This window comes from Ictidomys tridecemlineatus, chromosome 2 (genome assembly GCF_052094955.1).
Source record: "Ictidomys tridecemlineatus isolate mIctTri1 chromosome 2, mIctTri1.hap1, whole genome shotgun sequence".
NCBI lineage: Eukaryota > Metazoa > Chordata > Mammalia > Rodentia > Sciuridae > Ictidomys > Ictidomys tridecemlineatus.
The window spans coordinates 29,451,046-29,470,493 of NC_135478.1; the positions used below are offsets into that span (position 1 = coordinate 29,451,046).

General features: G+C 33.3%; 1 protein-coding gene across 1 annotated transcript in view; it reads right to left on the reverse strand.

Annotated features, from left to right (window-relative positions):
• Nucleotides 1-627: 627 nt before the first annotated feature.
• The window catches only part of Stt3b (STT3 oligosaccharyltransferase complex catalytic subunit B), a 94,848-nt gene continuing 76,027 nt past the window's right edge, over nt 628-19,448 (reverse strand). Inside the window, exons 7-16 of the mRNA XM_005317313.5 lie at nt 17,912-18,058; nt 16,565-16,613; nt 14,942-15,096; nt 12,327-12,538; nt 10,787-10,974; nt 9,768-9,939; nt 9,214-9,387; nt 6,716-6,829; nt 3,806-4,018; nt 628-883 (exon numbers count right to left, since the gene is read on the reverse strand). Of these exons, the coding sequence (XP_005317370.1) occupies nt 803-883; nt 3,806-4,018; nt 6,716-6,829; nt 9,214-9,387; nt 9,768-9,939; nt 10,787-10,974; nt 12,327-12,538; nt 14,942-15,096; nt 16,565-16,613; nt 17,912-18,058 (1,505 nt within the window). The 3' untranslated portion in view covers nt 628-802. The remainder of the gene's footprint in view (nt 884-3,805; nt 4,019-6,715; nt 6,830-9,213; nt 9,388-9,767; nt 9,940-10,786; nt 10,975-12,326; nt 12,539-14,941; nt 15,097-16,564; nt 16,614-17,911; nt 18,059-19,448) is intronic.

Below are 19,448 nucleotides of genomic sequence, written 5' to 3' on the forward strand. Positions count from 1 at the left end.
AACATAGTGCTAACCTCAGTACTAAGGTGCCAAACCCTATCCTGGTAAGCAACATTCTGTGTAGTTGCTATGATTTCCAAAGGATATAAATTTAGCCCTTGAATGAACAATGTGTGAAACCTGCTCTCTAAGTACCTGGTGAAAACAACTGCTAATAGCAGTAATAATGTGTTAACATAAAAATCTATTTGAATCAATCAGCTACTCTTGAGGTCCATCTTTCAAACAGCAGCTTCTTATAGCAAACAGTAACCAAGAGAAAATGTACATTTGATGAAACATTCTTTGCATTGGAGAAACATGAAAATAAATATAGTTCAAGGAAGTATACTTTTCTAATACCTTTCTCAGACCTGTACTGGTTTACTGGTTCAAGAAGCTCTTATCACATTTTGTCTTTTATATTTTACATATTGCTATGTGGGTAATTCAGATAAAATGCAAGTCTTGTAAAATAAAAACATTGACAAGAATGCATGTGCCAGGGACCAAATTAGAGGGTTCTTTGGTGCAATTAGTCCAAATTCTCAGATTTGAAGGATAATATGTACCAATAAAAAAAATCTGCTGCTAGACATTTTACAGCAGTGCTCTGTCTTGCTTCACATTACAAATCAGAAACAGCTGTTCTCAATAATCCAATTTTATTTTTTCAATCAGGCATTGCCAGAAAATTTTGTACATTAACCTGGACCAGTGATGGTTCTGTACCCTCTGTTGCTGTGAAACATGACATGAGCTAAAGGCAAAGACCGGTTCTCACGAGGACAACTGCTTCAAGTCAGGAACCAAAACAGTGTGTTTAAACAGTCTTCTTAGATATTTTCTTGCCTTTCTTAAAAACTAGCTTATTTTTAATGTAGCCACGCTTCCTTTTGGTAGTCTAAAACAAAACAAAACCAGAACACATAGTGTTAGCACAGATTTCTTACAGGTTAAGAAAAATTATCTATATACATGATTTATTGTATTATGATGAAGACTGTCTTAATAAGCTCTTGGCTCTTATGACTGGACTCCCTGAACAATTAGTGAATACTAACTATTGAATGCATGATGAATATGACTAGGTTCCTAACTTTAAGATGCAAGGACTATGACAGCATTTCTCGAATGCATTCCTCACCACCAAGTGAAAGAATCCCCACACCTCCCTTTTCAAATTAAATGCTTAGCTGTAATAATTTCTCAAATTTCCCAGTCATAATACAATATAACATCAGACTAAGGAATCATAAAATGGAAATGCTACTGCTGGTTTAGCCTTTAAGGAATCAGCTATGTGTCAGAAATATAAATTAGTAACTTTTGGAGCCTGTTTTCTTATCTGTAAAATGAGGATGGCTACCAATCTATAAAAGTGAAAGACAAAATCACTTAGCACATTCTCCAACATTACAGGAAGGAAATTAAGTACTTAAAAATGGAAAAACATAACAAAAACACATTCCTTGAGTTTCATACAACTTTTTAAAAAGAAAATGATTTTTCTTAATTCAGCATCCCACTAAAATACTTAACAGAAACAAATTACTGCAAAGGTGGTGGTAGAAACCATTGCAAAAACATTTGCTGTGTTAGAATTCTATAGGATATATTGTACAAGCATGTATGTTTTTGTTGATTTGACACACATGCCTTGTCATTGAAGAAAGCAACAATTTTCTGAAAGTGAGTAGCTGGATGCATTATCAAATTCTGGCTTAACAGAGGCAAGATTCAAGAGACCTGACCATTCAATTCAAAGTTTACAATTCTTAGATATTTCAGAATCTTAGGGTAAATACAGCATCATATTCCTTCTATTCATCATGTTCACTTCAAAACAATTTAGAATTTTTCTAACAATGATAAGAACATAAGGCAAAATACAATCCCTTGTTGAAGTTGCAAAATTTAGCTACTGTTAATTTGTTAACCACAGTGCACGTTATCTTTATTTTATTATGGGAAACATAAAAATGTGAGATGGTGCAATTTGTAAAAACAAAAACCAGGCCAAGGAGTTAGTTCCTTTTTTCTTATTATCTGTATGTTTCTAACATGAAAACTTTTCTATGAGATCTATGCAAATGACTATGCAAGTACACAACTGGGTCCTCAGAGTGTTTTTTCTTGTACTGGCAAAAAGTCACCATACCACAAAGTTTTTCTGCAGCCCTGGATTACAATTTCTAGCACTTCAGCCGTGCCAACTTAGCAGTGGCAAAAAAACTCCTAAAATTTCTGTTGTATGCACACCTTCATCCTCAAATTGAAAACCAGAATAGGGAGAAGAAAGTAAATAAGAATCATTTCTTTATAGTGCTAGTACAAAAAGAATATAAAGCCATGAAAAACAAATTTTAAAATTCATGTTATTGTCTACTAGAATATGCTTCAGCTCAGAAGACTAATTTTTATTTATCCATTCACATTTACTTATTTTGGAAAAATTATGGATGGAAAGACAAAAGAGATTAAGAAAATGTACTGCCTTTGAGATCTCTGTCATCATTCAGATTGCAAATTCAATAGCCCCCTTCCCTGCCACCAGCCCCCAACCCAAATAAAACAAATATATAGTTCTTAACTAGGCTTGGATGTCTTAGGAGTAACTGCTTTCAAACTAGCAGGATTTGCTTTGACTTCTGCACTGGTATAACTCACCGGCTTCTCTACCCTCATGCCTGTGAGAAACCAGATCATTTGGTATCTTTGCCATCTGACATGAAGACTGGTAATTGAATTTGACAAGACTGACAGAATGAAGTCAGTTCTATGTGACACCCTTTAAATACATTAGTCTAGATATGGTAATCTTTTCTGGGAGAGAAAGTATCCGTATAAAGCTTTTATTTAAATATCACAGTTAATATTTAGTACATTTCTAGTAAAATTTGAAATAATCTGGAGGATATTTGGTGTATATTTGAAGAAATAAAGGGACAAGACAATTACTTTAATGATGTAAAATAACTTATCTGAACTGTGAAAACCCTAAGCATCTTTTCAAAAGGTAAGACTGAAATCAATCTAAATATAGAACCTTATAATACAACCTTAACATTTTACCTGACACCTTATTATTTCTCATCTTCCATAGCTGGGGAACCTACATAAATATTCATTTTTAGTAATCTTTTATAGAAAAGATTAGAGCTCTATTTGGCTAAAATGAGCAATAATGACCTCCAATAAAATATTTCATCTTATTAAATATTTATTACAAAAGGACTGCAATAGTCTCATCATAATTCCTACCTACACGCTTTGTCATAATAATTACATTAAAAATAATTATCTGAAGATAAATGATTTTTTTTTCTTCAGAAGGACTCACCAATCAAAAGCCTATTCTTTATTCTTGAATATTATAGTAACATCATACTACGAATGGAGTATGAAGGTGCAATATAAATTTGCTTTGACCAAAAGATAAAGAACTAATCACAATTCTATTAAGCACTTGGTATTTTTACTTTCACAAAGGTATGAAAAGTGATAGCTACAGACACATCTTACTTTACAAATAAATCTTACTAATGGCAGTGGCACAAATTAAAGCCAGAAAAATCTCAGCCTAGGTCACTGATAACCACACCACGCTGTCTAGAAACAGTTGCTGGTAGGGACAGCTTAAGTACACAGTTTGAAAAGAATTTCCCTAGCAGGCTAATCTGATATATACTTTGTATATATAAGCCATAGCCTATAAATCTGGCAAATGGAAATTTAGTAGGAATTTTCAGTAATGTTTTTTGTGTAGGCCAACTAACTAACCCTGAATCATCCTTTCATAGGAATGATTTAACTTGGCACCCACCTTCTTTGACAAATACTTCTGTTTTGGGAAAATATTGGTGACTCGAGGTTTATGATCTAGTGTCTCCCTGTTATCAGGTGCTTTCACTTTATATATCCTGACAAGCCAGTGTTCTGATGTAAAGGCTTCCTCCAAATGCTTGAATTTAATGTCCTTATTTCCAATTTCAGCATTACGTGTTCGGTCAAAACCTGGGGGTGTACGAAAATCCAGCTGCAAAAGTAACATTAGTATTGGATGTTAAACATACTGGAGAACTTATTCTGTGTTAGAAATTAGTAAATGTTGTTATTAGAGTAATACCCTCTCCCTTAAATGAAGAAAACAGAATCAAGAAATGTACTTTTATAGTTCTCATCATATGCTAATAACTAGACAGAAGGTAATCAGGAAGGGAGATTGAATCAGAATAAGAATTTTACAGTCCTTGAGTGGACTAGATGAGCAGCTCACAGACTTTGAAAAAAATAAAAAGATGAATTCCAACAAAACCCTTTTGAAAAAATTAATATTTGCCCCCTCCCCCTTTTTATAAATATATATATATAGAAAACACACAGAAGGCATTTCTTTTCTTCCTCAGAGCCTTACAACTATCCGTTTTTTCTGTCGTGGCCTTCAATTCAGTTTTTTTTGCGTTGTTGGCTCCTTCTTATAGCCTTTGACCTCAACCTAAATAGCATCTCTACAGAGAAATACTTTTTTGAGACTAGTAGTTGGTAAGTTTCTTCTACTGTTTCCTACAGAACCTTGTTTCTTTTACTCTATATGATATACTGTTAACCTTTTATTTATTTTTTAAAGTTTCCTATATTTTCCACTAGAATGATGACTTTATCTTATTCACAGTGTATTTGTATTTTGAGGGCTACTTGTTAAATAAGTGCACAAGTAAACAGTGGTATTATACCCTGGAAATGTACTACAAAGGAACCTCAACAAGCTGATCCATGGGAGGATTTATGAGGAATAGAAAAAGAAAAAACAGGGGAAGAGTGACTACAAAATATTCAGACTAAATTTATGTAGCATACAAACTTAACAAAGGTAAAGTCAACTTAGAAACAAAAATAAAACCTCTGTTCCAAAGAGTAGACAGCTTATTTTGGCTTGTTTACACAACACTAAAAACATATATAAACATTATTTAAACTATATCTCATCTGTAAGCAGGGCAGGTATCAAAATAAATTCATGCTAGAATCATGCTTTAAAAATAGTCCTTCAACACAATCATTAGCAGAGAAACTAGTCATTTTCCCCAGAAAACCTAATTTCTGGAGTGACTAGTTATTACTATAGCCTAAGTTGAGGCACCAGCAAGTAGCCTTCAAAGAAACAAAAACTTACAATTAATTATTGTCTGTCTGGTATATTCTTTGTTTTTAAAGCCACCTCCAGAGTTAATTCCAGTTCAATAAATAATGAAGCAAATGCCTGGCTGTACAAATCTACCTTGAAGTAACACAATGAGCAGGAGTACAGTGATATGCATGCTCTTCTAAAAAAAAAAAAAAAGTGTACCAAGCCCAAATTTGCCATAATAATTGTATTTTTCAAAAGGTTAAAATTTTGTTTCACAAACTGAAACCTAAACAAACCCCTTCTGTTTATAGAATTATCTTGATTTCTAGTGATAGTATAAAATTAAGCAGTTTTCCCCCTGCTTTCTAGGGTTATCAACTTACCAGAAAGCACTATGAAATTAGTTTTCACTGAGATTTTAGTATGGAGGCAATAATTTGGTATTATAGTCAAGTAATAAAATAGCTATTAAAAAAATCTTAGGAACGGTTGGGGAGGATGTAATTTTTTCCTCAACCCTCTTAGTTGGGATGGGTCCCTGTCAACAAAGGATAGCTTAAAAAAGAGAAAAACAAGTATAATAATTTATGTAGCACACATCACATAGGAGAAATTGCAATGAAAAACTCAAAAAAATGGCTTAGAATTCTGGATTATACATAACGTTTAACAAAGAACACTTAAGTTTGTGGGGAAATGACAAGACAAAGGAAAGGGTATTAAAGCTCCAGAATAAGAAAGTATGGGAAGGTAAATATAAAGGAGAAATGAATGGCATATTGGGGTGACATGTTCCGGTTTCCCTAAAAAATCAAGTTATAAGTTCAGACCAGCCTACATTATTTAAAGACAAGGAAAACAAAAACAAAAACAAGTAGAGTCCAAAAAGAATGTGAGGGTTACATGATTTGACAGAGCCTAACCTAAAACACAGGTATTATAACATCAAGTCCATTGTTCTTTTTTCCCCCTCCTAGAGACAGATTTATTTAGGAAAGCAGAAACACATTCAAGGGAGAATATGAGTTATCTCAAGAGAGAAACATATTTTGGGATAATGAAAGGAATATTTAGTCAAGGGAAAACGTTGGCCACCTCCAGAGAGAGAAACAGCCCCTCTCTTCCTTCTTTCTGCTATAACGCCTCTCTGCACATTCGCCAATTTTGCAGATCATTAGCTTTTGTTACACATCATTCTGAATTATTAGGAAACTCTATTCCAGACAGTTCTATCTGGGATAATGGAGAACAGGTATAGAGTGAATGTCTGAAGTGACCATATAATTTAACTCTTTAAGGATTTTCTCTACCAAGCAGCAAAGTGGTAAACTACCTAAGAGTAAACTGTTTCCTAGCTGGGAAACCTTGCCCCTGGAGAACAATGCCTTCCAAAAGCAAAAAGTCAAAAGGTAAGATGGCAAGTGAAGGCGGATTTGAGCTAATGTTGAAAAAAAAAATATTTTGGAAATAAGTCCTTGATCTTAATTATTTTCCCAATTTCTCACATTATACAGTACAATAAAATAGCATTATTCTAAGTTTCTAGAGGCATTAGGATTATTTTTTCTTCTGAATAAAGACTGTAGAAAAACTGATTTAACTAACCTGCATTTCTCCAAATCTGTAGTATGACATTTTATACATAAGGCAATTCAACAAAGTAGGGGATCCTGCTTTGTCTACACGAAATTCTCCCTGTGGAGTGAAATAGTCACTTTCCTATAAGAAAGAAACCAGAAGTTTCTATGTCAGTTCAGCTTAACACATCCAAAGCTACAGGATTTCCCTTCTGCATTTTCGCCCAAAGGAACCAGCTTTTGAGGTATATTCATAAAGTCATGTTCATTTATATATCCCTCACCCCCAACTTAATCCCATCTAATAAAGCCTTAAAAATAATTTATGAAGAATGGTACCAACAAACCATGGTTATAATAACAGGTAGGGCTGACTCTTTCCAACTCTCCTCCTCCTCATTCATTTTCACAATTTTCCTATATGAACTCTAAAATCAGCTCCTTTAGCTTGAGAAGGGAATGTTTAGAAAACTAACAATAGTACATAGAACTATTTTCAGTAATAATTTATAAATTAACCTTTACAAGGAACTATTTGGTACTCCAGTTAAAAAATGTAATTTCTGACCCAGAAATTTCTGATCCACCAGAGTACTTGTATATGGGTAAACTAAAAATGTAGAAAGCTATTTGTTGCATCACTGTTTGAGATTAAAAAAAAACTGGAAAACACATAAAAATCCATCAATAAGGATAGGTTAAATAAATTAGGAATATAAACGTATACAAACACATAACATAATACCCTACATTCTGCAAATGTAAAAAAAAAAAAAAGGAATAGAGAAGCCTTCCATAATCTAATATGGAAAGATTCTCAAGATATACAAAGTAAACAGTGTCTATACCTTATTACTATTTATCTGCTTAAATGAGAATCACATAAACAAAAAAAAAATGAGTACAAGGTGTATATTATGGTATACAAAATGATCTGAAATACATGTAAACTGTAGAATATCTAAATGGAGTTAATTAAATATGCATTTTTACCATATACTTATTTCCATATGGTGAGAACACCTAAAAATCTTGTCAATTTACAAGTATACAATACATGTTATTCACTACAGGTCTATCCTTTTTTTCATACTTTATTTTTGAATGTATGATCTATTCACAAAGTTTAAAAAGAATTATAAAAGCACAGAAATTTAGAGTTTCTATGTAAGCATTCAGAGCCTACACATGTGGAAATAATGATCTGGCATGTCATACATAGTGTTAAGGCAAAATCACAAATGAAAATTATATAGTGGGAGAATTAAATTTTGGATAAATAATTTAACATAATGGTGTTCATCATATTCTGTGGCTTCCTCATATGGAGCACAAATGTAGCCCATTTTCTAAAAGCTCACAAATGAATGAGAGAGAGAAGATAAAAATCTAACTTAGGAAACAGGTACATGTGATTTGATTATAAACACAGACATGAATGCAACAAAAAAGAGCTTCTGGAAAAGTGCCAAGAATGTAGAAGGGAAGTTATTCCAAGAAAGGAACAAGTTCTTTGGGACAGCGCAGAATGGCCAAGTGGAAAAAAGTTGGTAGGGGGCCAAGAGGCCAGCAATGGAAATCTAAAGCATAAAAGGTCTTGCATTCCAGGATAAGGAGAGTTTGAATTTTCTATCAATGTATCACCAAGACAGTATCTATTTCATACTAGCCACTTGGTGAGGCTTCATCTATATTACCACAAACTTTCATAATACCACCACAAATGAGTTACTATTGACATTTTCAATAGTGATGACTTAGTCTTGTCTTGGTCATCAAGATTCATATCCTGGAATGAGACTTGGTGTTCATTTATGCTGAGTGATCCAAAATAATTTGCCCATAACCCAAACTTATAGTTTTAGTTCGTATTCATTTCTGTCTGGTTTTACCTCCTTGCCCCATCATCTATTTATTGAAGGCTTTTAAGCCAGACAATGACGTGATCAATGTCATATTACGTTGGGAGAGCAAAGAAGTCTAAGGCAAAGATAGCAATTTCAAGGTTGCTGTCCTCTTCCAGGTTTACAATCATTAGAGTCAGTACCAGGTTAGAAACAATGAAAATATTTAAAAAAGGGCTGACGTGAGAAGGTGTGAAAAAGTAAAAGCAAGAAAATTTGGGCAAGGAATTGCTTCATAGAGTTAAATGTAAATGCAATCTTGAGGATACAGTCTGAGACATGCATCACTAGGCAATCTTGTTATGCATGTGAATATCATACAGTATACTTATACAAATCCAGATGGTATAGCTTACTACATACCTAGGCTATGTGGTATATATAATACTGTCAATTTGTAGTCTGCAGTTGACCTAAATGTCCTTACTTATTATGTGACTATGAAATATGAGTTTCAAACGTTCTAAATCTAGGAAGTGCTTCTAGTATCTTTAATAAATAGTAAAATCAGGATAAGGGACTACTTAAGGGGATAGAACAATGAAAACAAATATAATGCAATTAAAAAGATTTGGACATTATGGACTGTCTTTCACATACCTGGGATTATATAGTTTCTTACCCGAATGTCTTTTGGATGTTCTCCTTCAGCTATCCTAACCATCCAAAGAAACTTGTTGATATCATCACCAGAATAGCCAATAACCCCTCCAAAAATAACCAAAACATAATCTACATCTAGAGTCCTCATGATTTTATAGGCTGCTGTTTCATTAGAAGACATAGCTTTTCCCACCTGCAGAATAAAATAAAACTGAATGTACACTTTTACTGCAAGAGTCTGACTTACCTGGATTTTTTTTTAAGTTTATAAAATGGAAAATATAAACATTTAAAGTTTCAGATTTTGCCTAATTCTCCAGTAAGCTTAAATATAAAATGTACCAGAAGCAAGTCTATGATTCTGAATTATACCTATAAGTAAGTAAACCATTCTTACAAACAAAATAAGTATATCTTTAAGTAACAATATTAAATGTTAAAGAAATATTTTGAGATCTCAGCAATTAAAGAGTACTTTCACCCTCATCTTTTCTATTTAATCACAAGTGAAACTTGACTGGAAAGTAATAGGATTTAAAAAAAAATCTTTTTCTTAAAAAGTCAAATGCTTACCAGTGCTATGTGACTGTTATTCCAGGTATTATTATCCACCAAAGTAGTTCTATTAGCCATTCCAGCTATTTGATAGCCATAATCCCACCAAGACATCACTCGGGCATGTTCATCTGTATTTTGCCTTAGCCAAAAGTAAGCTTCTCTAAAATCATCTAAGATATTCCTGGTGCTGAAAAGAATAATAATATTTTAAATAAGATTTAAATATGAAGAAGATAACTTAAAATTTTGAGGTGCTAAAACTACTGAATAATTTCACATTTTAAGGATCACAGTTAAAAGCTTCTAGGAAAAAAAAAAAGAACAAGAAAATGAAGAGCAAAGCCAGTGCTTCTCAAACTAATATAAATACAAACCATATACATATCTTTTAAAAAACAGATTCTGATTAAATAGTTCTGGGGTGGGCCTGATATTCTTCATGTCAACTAAACTCCAATGTGAAGCAGAAGTGGGAAGAGGCAAGGCAATGTATAAATCAACTGTTAAATTTTAGCTGCATCAGAATCATCTGGGTCTATTAAACCAGACTGCTGGGCTCTACTTCAGCAATGAATAGATAAATGGGTCATTAGGTTTAGGGCAGAGTCAGTGAATTAGCATTTTCTAACAAGTTTCACTGTGATGATGATGTGTTCAAAGGGATACATTCTGAGAAAAAAAAAATGTACACCAAAATTTTGAAAAAGAGCAGCATGAAATACTACTTACCCCTTTAAAGGTGGAGAGAGAAGTCACACCCAAATGGGGAAAAAACAAAAAGTAGACTGATGGGCTGTGGGTGTAGCTCAGCACAAAGTCTAGTATGTGTGAGGCCCTGAGTTTGATAGGATAGAAAAGAAAAGGAAAAGAAAAAGAGGAAAAAGGGAAAATGGAAAAAGGCAAAGGGAAAGGAAGAAGATTCAAATTCAGGGCCTCTAATACAATTCTATCTTTTGAGTCAAAAGTCTATGTTTTGAGTGTGTGTGGGGGGGATGGTGTTCTAAAATCTTTTTGTAGTCAAGTCATTTTCTTACCCATCATGATTATAAGAGGCTAGGACCACACTTGGACTGGAGTAGGCATTGCTTGTAACCCAGGTACAGTGTACTGCAAACATCATCAGCAGCATCAGCATCAACATAGTGACAATACTTTTTATATTAGGACCTAATCCCTCTTCAGTTTTTTCCTGTTCAGTTACATGTTTCCTCACTTTACCTGCCTGAAGATACAGAAAACTGGTTAGACAAATTCATCATTTGACTTGCTTCACAGGACATTCAAGGGAAAAAAGTTGGGAGAATGATAATCAATTTAATTCTGTGATTCAGAAAATGTGTAACTAGCATATATTCTTCTATAGGTTTAAAAGAGTTTTCTAAAACTTTATCAAAGTAGATTCTAAAGTCAATTGTCAATCAAAGTTTCCTGGGACTAGGAGCTGATCTCAGAGTGAAATAATCTCTAGTAAGAAGCTACTCCAATCAATTATCCTTATTTCTTAATTAAATATATAGAAAATAAGTAAATGGCCCATTCTGACAGTATGAAATCTAATATATAAATTCTTAGAAAATCTTAAATTTCACATCCTAAAAATGACAATGTCTACTTATAATCCAGACTATGCAGGACTTCAGTATGGGAAAAAAACTGCATTTACTGAATTAGCCTTCTAATTTCGAAACCCTAAAACCAATGGACTTGGTAAAAAACACCAAAATTACTTTGAAACCCTAAAACCAATGGACTTGGTAAAAAACACCAAAATTACTTTGAACACACACATTTATCATCACCACCATTAAAAATCGAAAGAGAAAACCAGTAGTAATCACAAACTCAAAATTACAAGACTGATTAAGATACCACAAAACAACAAAACCAAAATATAACAAAAATCCCAAAAGCATGTATGTCAAATCTTTATGAGTTTTACTGATCTTATGGTAAAGACAAAGAATTTCAGTTAACTTCTATAGTGGGAAGTTTCATTACTTACTCATTGGTATTCAAAACACTAGTCAATATTAAAATAGCAAGATAGGTTTGATATGGATCCAAGATTTACTTTAACAAGTCTTTTCCACACATACAAACTTGATTTGTTATTTGAGAGATTACAGGTTAAAAATGAATTACATTGTATTAGCTACAGATGGTTAAAAAAAGGAAGGTTTAAAAAGTAAATCAGTTAAATATCAAATTATCATTTAAAAAGTTGATAATGTATATGGATCTTAAAGATAAGCATTTATCCACATGGCTTAAAATCTCAGGTAATTTAGCAAAGCACCAAGTGTTTGCTGTAAAGAAGCCTATTAACAAATTTAAGTATTCAGATTAACAAATGCCCCCAAAGAAAGAATTCCTTGTCTGATTACATTCTATTTTCTTACTTTGAGCTAAAAGATCGACTGGGATTCAAATTTTGAGGCAAACATTGTAACAAAACAGAAGCATCACAGCTTATCTAAATCCTCATTTAATCACATTTCTTAATATGTATGGTTCATACTGTGGTAGAAAAATTAAGAAAGCACATTAAATTTTTAAAGGCCTTAGATTCCCCACCTTATCATACAAATTTCCTGGGTTTCTTTTATCATCCTCATCACTGCTGTCTTCCACAGGTGGATTTTCCCTTTTCATGTCATCCCCCAAATAGTGCTCAAAAACATTTGAGAAGGCAATTGCAGACAGCATACAGACGACTGGAGTCAAAGTCAACATCAGTCGCACCATCACTCCAGCAAAGTAGACAGCACTGATTGCATACAAAGCAACTGCAAAGACAAATTCTCTTACAACACTTCAGGGGAAAACATTCACCGGAAATTAAATATTTAATACCACAGTTTAAAACAAATCTAAAAGTAGAGAAAAGCCTCGTAAATTACCTAATTGCTTTTATATTAATACTGATAGTCATATTTAAAAATCAGAATTAGTGTTGACTAAATAAAAACTAAAAGAGCAATAGTTTGGAGATAGGTATAGGTATGGGGAATTAGACTAAATCATTATTTGTCAACAGCATCTTATATTATAAAATCCTTAGCTGACAGAAGAAAATATATTTCTATATTATATTATTAGGCACAAATTAACAGAATAAAATATGGTCCATGAAAAGCCACTGCCAATTTTTAGCATAAAGCCTGTTTTAAAGAAAAAATGGGATGAGAAGAGCATCATATTATTAAACAAAAGAATAATCTACAAGTCACTGTCAGGCAACTTTTTAAAAAATTTCAGACAAATTTCCAATAGCCTTCTAGATATGTGCTAATAACCACAGGAAAAAGTTCTACAACTTCTGGTTGAAGGTTATTAACTTTACAAAGTCAATGATCATTGAGATCATAAAATATTTTTCCTAAAGTAATATGTTTATTATACCATTTTCTTAACTTACAGCTCAATGACTTTGTATATAGGTATGCCCCTATGTAATTACTACCTATGATGAGTGAGGTACATAATATTTTTCTAGCTTCTTATGTCTCAGATAATAACTGCCCTCTCCCCTATAAAAAAAAAAAAGTAACCACTATTCAGCATTAACTTAGTTTTCCTTATTCATCAACTTTAGAGAAATAGAATCATTTAGAAGTATCCTCTTTTGTACTGACTTAATTTGGCCACACTCTTCTTTTGTTAACTGCTGTAATGTATACCACTGCACAAATCTATAAAAATATTCCTATCCATTCTATTGCTGATGACCTTTGTAATGTGTATAATTAGGGGCTATCCCGGATAAAATTGTCCCATGAATTCTTAAATATGTCCTTTGGGGAATATATGTGCTTACTTCCCCTGAGATATACCTAAGAATTGGATTATTGGGTCATAAGGTGGGCTTATGTTTAAGTCTTTTTGAATGATGCAGTAAAACATGGTCTTAATTCAGAGTTTACTAATCTAGATAAACTAGAAAAGAATTAGTATCATTTGTACATTTGGGTTTATACATTTTGGTTGTTCTGCAGTAGTAACCCAAGGTGATACTTATGGTCTAGGCCCTATACTAGTACAAACTCAAGTCCTGGTATTATAAATTATTGGCTTGCATGACTCTGTACATATTACAAATCATTTCTCAACATTTGTTTCTATCTATGTCTAACCACCTCAGCACACTTCTTGTAATTATTAAATTATGTAAGAGTATTTGGTTTGCAAGCCCCTCCCTCCCCATGTATTGGGGACTGAACCCAAAGGCACATTTTTTTTTTTTTTTTTGTACTGGGGATTGAACTCAGGGGCAGTGGACCACTGCACCATAACCCCAGCTCTATTTCATATTTTCTTAATTTGTCAATGAACCTTTATTTTATTTATAATGTGGTACTGAGAATGGAACCCAGTGCCTCACACATGCTAGGCAAGTGCTCTACCACTGAACCACTACTCCAGCTTGCCTATTTTGTATTTTCATTTAGAGACAGGGTCTCGATGACTTGCTTAGCACCTTGCTTTTGCTGAGGCTGGCTTTGAATGTATGGTATACATTACCCCTGCCTCAGCTTCCTGAGCTGCTGGGACTACAGTGTGGCTGCTTATTTTAAATATTTTATGTCAGGTCTTGTCAGTTGGAAACATACACAAATATGTCAATGAAAGAGTTGTAATCCTTATTCCAATATAGAATGTACTTTCTGAAACTGGAATAATGGATGACCCAGAAAACTTGTCCCTACTTAATCAAATCTAACTTAGAAATTTAAGTCAAAATTATACTGCCAATAAATTTTTAATTCTCAACCACAGACCACAATAACACTAACTGCCAAGAAACCACAAAAGTGAACATAAAATTCATACAGTAGCTGGGGTTGTAGCTCAGTGGTAGGGTGCTTGTCTAGCACGTGCAAGGCCCTGAGTTTGATCCTCAGCACCACATAAAAATAAAGGTATTGTGTCCAACTACATTTAAGAAATAAATATTTTTTAAAAACTTCACACACTAGCTCTAAATTAAAATAGTTAAATATACATAATGAAAATTCTATTCTCCTTGGCTAAGCACACTGTGCATAACAGGGAAGAAAATGTATTCTGAATATATATCAACCAAAAAACAACAAAACCTTGAAGTGGGTAATTTAAAAGAAAAAAACAGACAGACAAAAACTATTCCCAAATCAAAGTATTCATTAAAAAAAAAACAAAAAAACTCTTACCAAATACTCTTTCATCGTTGATATTTTTGATGCAGAACCATAGGCCTGCTGGGAAGGTACATACAAGAATATGTAGATCAAAGAAGAAAGACACCCAAGTCGTAGGTTGATGCTCAGACACTGATGCAATAATTGGAATGTGTATTTTTGCATACCTGATATTAAAAAAGTTATTATTATTTACAATTAAATGGTAAAACATTTCTGTTTTTCTTTTTGAGACAGGGTCTCACTACATTGACTAAGCTGTTCTTAAACTTATGACTCAAGGTGATCTTCTTGCTTCAGTCTCCCAAGTAGTTGAGACTACAACAGGTATAGTAGTTTACCACCACACCCAGCTATAAGTTCTTTTGAAATGAAATTTTCTTGGACTGTAGATATGGTTCTTAGTCCCCACCTCTTCTTGTTTAAACATGCATTCTAAAGTAACCAGCTATACTGGAAATAAATTTGTTTGGTCCACATCAGTAAAACTAAAAACCAATGTGCCCTCATAAAACAGAAAATTATCAAGGGCTGATCACATGACCCTGGCTCTGATTTCTAACACAAAAATCTTTGCTCCAACAGGATTTTGTTCTCCAGTATCTCCATCTCCTATTTTATACAAGTGAATTTCACTACCTTTTGGACTTTATTAAAAATAGCATAAATACCTTAGCCAATAAGATATAATGCCACAATGCCTTGCTTATGGTGTGGAGGCAGGTGAGGGAAATGAAAATTCCTGAAATACCCTGAGATTCCAAATTAGTTCAAACAAAGTTTAGAAAGTTAAGAGTAAGGATAACTAATAAAAGTTAACCTGGTAGTTTACCCTAATCAGAATAACCTCATTATGACTAATTCCCTTAAATCCTCTGGTGATCCCACAGGCTGAACTATCAATGTATGCTTACATATAAGTTATGTAGGAATGTATATGTCCTTTTAATTAGACATGGACACAAGCCCTTTTGGTATCACATCAGAAAGTATGCTCATTCAATAAACTGTGTAAGGTTTTTATTGGGTCACCTAGGAAGTTAACAAAGACAGAAGAGCAAGAAAGCAGAGGGAGATAAATAGTCATTAACATATGTTTTCTTATTCCTACAAAAAATAAGTTAGAGGAAAGAAGTTTACTTGAATTAGTTGTCCAATTTGAAACCAAGAATTTTTCATTAATTCATAATATATTGGAGCAGATATTCTCTAGTGTATTTCATAGATTTTTTTTAAGAAATAGAAGCTTAGATCATGTGGTGGTATTAGAAAAAAATTTGAACTTTCATCATATGGCATGGATTTATAACATAGCATCTATTCTTAACAAATATTAAAGATGAAAGCTTCATATAAAGTTCGAACCACTAAATTGCACAAATGTTACCTAAATTTTGACAAACAAAAATAAGGGGGTGGCTATGTTGAACAGAAATACATGACTTATATTGCATATTAAAGGTATACTTAAAAAGCTACTATTAACAAAGATAATATTCAAGAGAATCAACATTTAGTAGAATTTTTAGCATATCCTAGGTACCTGACTCAAATAGAGACAGAAATACTAACAATATTAAGAACAGAAAGAAATGGGTGTTTTAATTAGAGGCTAAATAACATATCTGTACTTACCCAGTGTCCCATAATGAATAAAACCTGCCACTCCACGGTGCAATGTAACCTTTGAAGGAAAAACGTAGAGGAAATTATCTGCCTTTTTATTATTGTGTAAAAAAACATTTTTTTGGTTTGCATGTAGAGGAGGGATTTCTGAGGATTTAAGCAAGGGGTACTCTACCACTGAGCTACATGACTGGCCCTTTTAAAATTTATTTTGGGACAGGGTCTCACTAAACTGCTAAAGATATGCACCTCTGCCCCTGGTTTATTTATCGTGCTTATTTTTAATGGTTTTATGGTTGTTAATTATGGATTGATTTAAAATAATGTAAAAAATTTCAGTTTTTCTTCTATAGGTGCCAACATAGTTCACATGGCTGGCAATCACATAAAATAAGGTAGTAACTAATCAAAAACAATGATCCACAGAGAACCTGTTTCCAGAGAAAAATAAGTTAAATAACAATTAAGAAACTTAGCACTCTAATAACACTTAGATAAAATTATAGAAAGTTTTCCAATTCACTCTGAAGCTTCTAGATGATTAATAAAGAAGGCTCAGATAATAAACAACACTGGATAAATTTTTAAATGGGTGTGGTGTATAAATGATCTAATCGAGTTTGCCAAATCTTATCACATTATAAAAATGATTTTAAAGACTTATGCCTTTTACTCTTGTCTATACTTAATGATTTTATAAGGCAGGCTGGTAAATTAATTTTACAGAATAACTTTAGAAAGAATTTGACTTGTTTCTAAGGATGGGTAAAGTCAGGGTTAGAAATTTAGAATACAGAAGCAGAATGAAACTGATGTTTGACTGTGAAAGAGTAGGGGAGAGAGGCAGGCACAGTGGTGAATGCTTGTAATCTCAGCAATTTAGAAGACTAAGGCAGGAGGATGCAAGTTAGGCCAGCCTCAAAGCATACTTAGAACCTATCTCAAAAACTATAAAGGGTGGGAGGAAGCACAATGGTAAAAGGCTCCTGAATTCAATCCCCAGTTGTGGTGGGGAGAGTGTTAGGCAGAAGAGAAAGTGCACACAGACAATGTAGTAGGTTATCACTAGAAGCTCTTGACTTGTTTGTTTTGGGCCTATTTATCCAGAAAGAAAAGAATGTTTGTGGATTTATCAGGGACTGAAGCAACAAAATTAAGATAAACTTCACAATTTGAAATAATGTTATTCAGATTTTAGAACCTTTGATTATTATTTTAATATTGCTTGTACAGAATACAACCACAGTATTTTACCTACTAGGATAAATGGAATATATGAAAAAAAAATCTGTGTAAAAATTATCCTTTTGAATAATCTAGAGACAAGATTCACATTTTACAGGTGATGGCACCTACCTGTGTAAGTCAAATAGATGACACTAAGAAACACAGCACCTGCAGCCAGCGATACACCCAAAAAGAAAAGGGTCTGGAACTCCTGTTTCGTTAATCGGTCTCTCAGATACTGCAAGAAAGCATAAGCTTGCAGCAATGCAAAGACACCTAATTAAAGAAAACAGGGTCATATAAATAATTGACAATGCAATTTTCATAGGCCATTTAAAAATTTTCACTTGAAAGGGCTTCTTACAATACCCTAAAACATTCACATCAAAAACTAGTTACTTCATCTAGCTAAAATTTTCACTGTCAAATGATAATTGACCAAGTAATATATCCAAAAAATCCTATTATAGATTTCCCCCCCAAATGATCAGACTGCCCCCCCCAACATACCAGACAAAATAAATCCCATTTGAATGACTGAAGTCCATTTAACTTCTTTCCTACCTCTATATTTTAAATGACATTTTCTGAGTGGAGTGGAGGAATAATAAAAACATCATTAAAAATAACCCTAACGACTTGGATCAGGAGAATCCTGTTTTAGTTACTGTTTATAACTGAATGATAAAAGTGTGACCTTAATTACACACTTAAAGAAGACTCTATTCTGGTGTTGGGGTTGAGAACAAGCTACCTCAAAACTCAGCATCTTGGCATTTGAGAAAACAAAGAAATACGAAGGTCTGTCTGATCACCCTCTATTCTACCCTGATGCAGGACATAAAAGAATTTCCTCCCTGTACCCTGAGGATATTAACGAGATGCCAAGAACACGGACAAATAGAACTTTTTAAATTCTCAGTTTATTATCATTACATCATAACTCCCCTTTGTCCAATCATATGATTGTCCTCTCTTCATCAAACCTAAGCATAAAAACAATTTTCTCTGGATTTTTATTTCTGAAGACTCCAGTCATACAAAACTTCTATTAAAATTTCAGAGTCCTAAGACCCTTAGCCCACTGGGAATATTAATTTTAAAATAAATTTAATCTTTTTAAATATATGCCGGCAGAAAGCATTACAATTCTTATTGCACATATAGAGCACAATTTTTCATGTCTCTGGTTGTATACAAAGTATATTCACACCAATTCGTGTCTTCATATATGTACTTTGGATAATAATAATCCTTACACCATCATTTATAACCCCATGCCCCCTCCCTTCTCCTTCAACCCCTCTGCCCTATCTAGAGTTCATCTATTTCTCTCATACTCCCCTTCTCCCTATCCCACTATAAATCAGCCTCCTTATATCAAAGAAAACATTCAGCATTTGGTTTTTTTGGAATTGGCTAACTTCACTTAACATTATCTTCTCTAATTCCATCCATTTACCTGCAAATGCCATGATTTTTTCCCTCTCTTATCGCTGAGTAATATTCCATTGTGTATATATGCCACATTTTTTTTTATCCATTCATCTACTGAAGGGTATCTAGGTTGCTTCCACAGTTTAGCTATTGTGAATTGTGCTGCTATAAACATTGATGTGGCTGTGTCCCTATAGTATGCTGTTTTTAAGTCCTCTGGGTATAGACC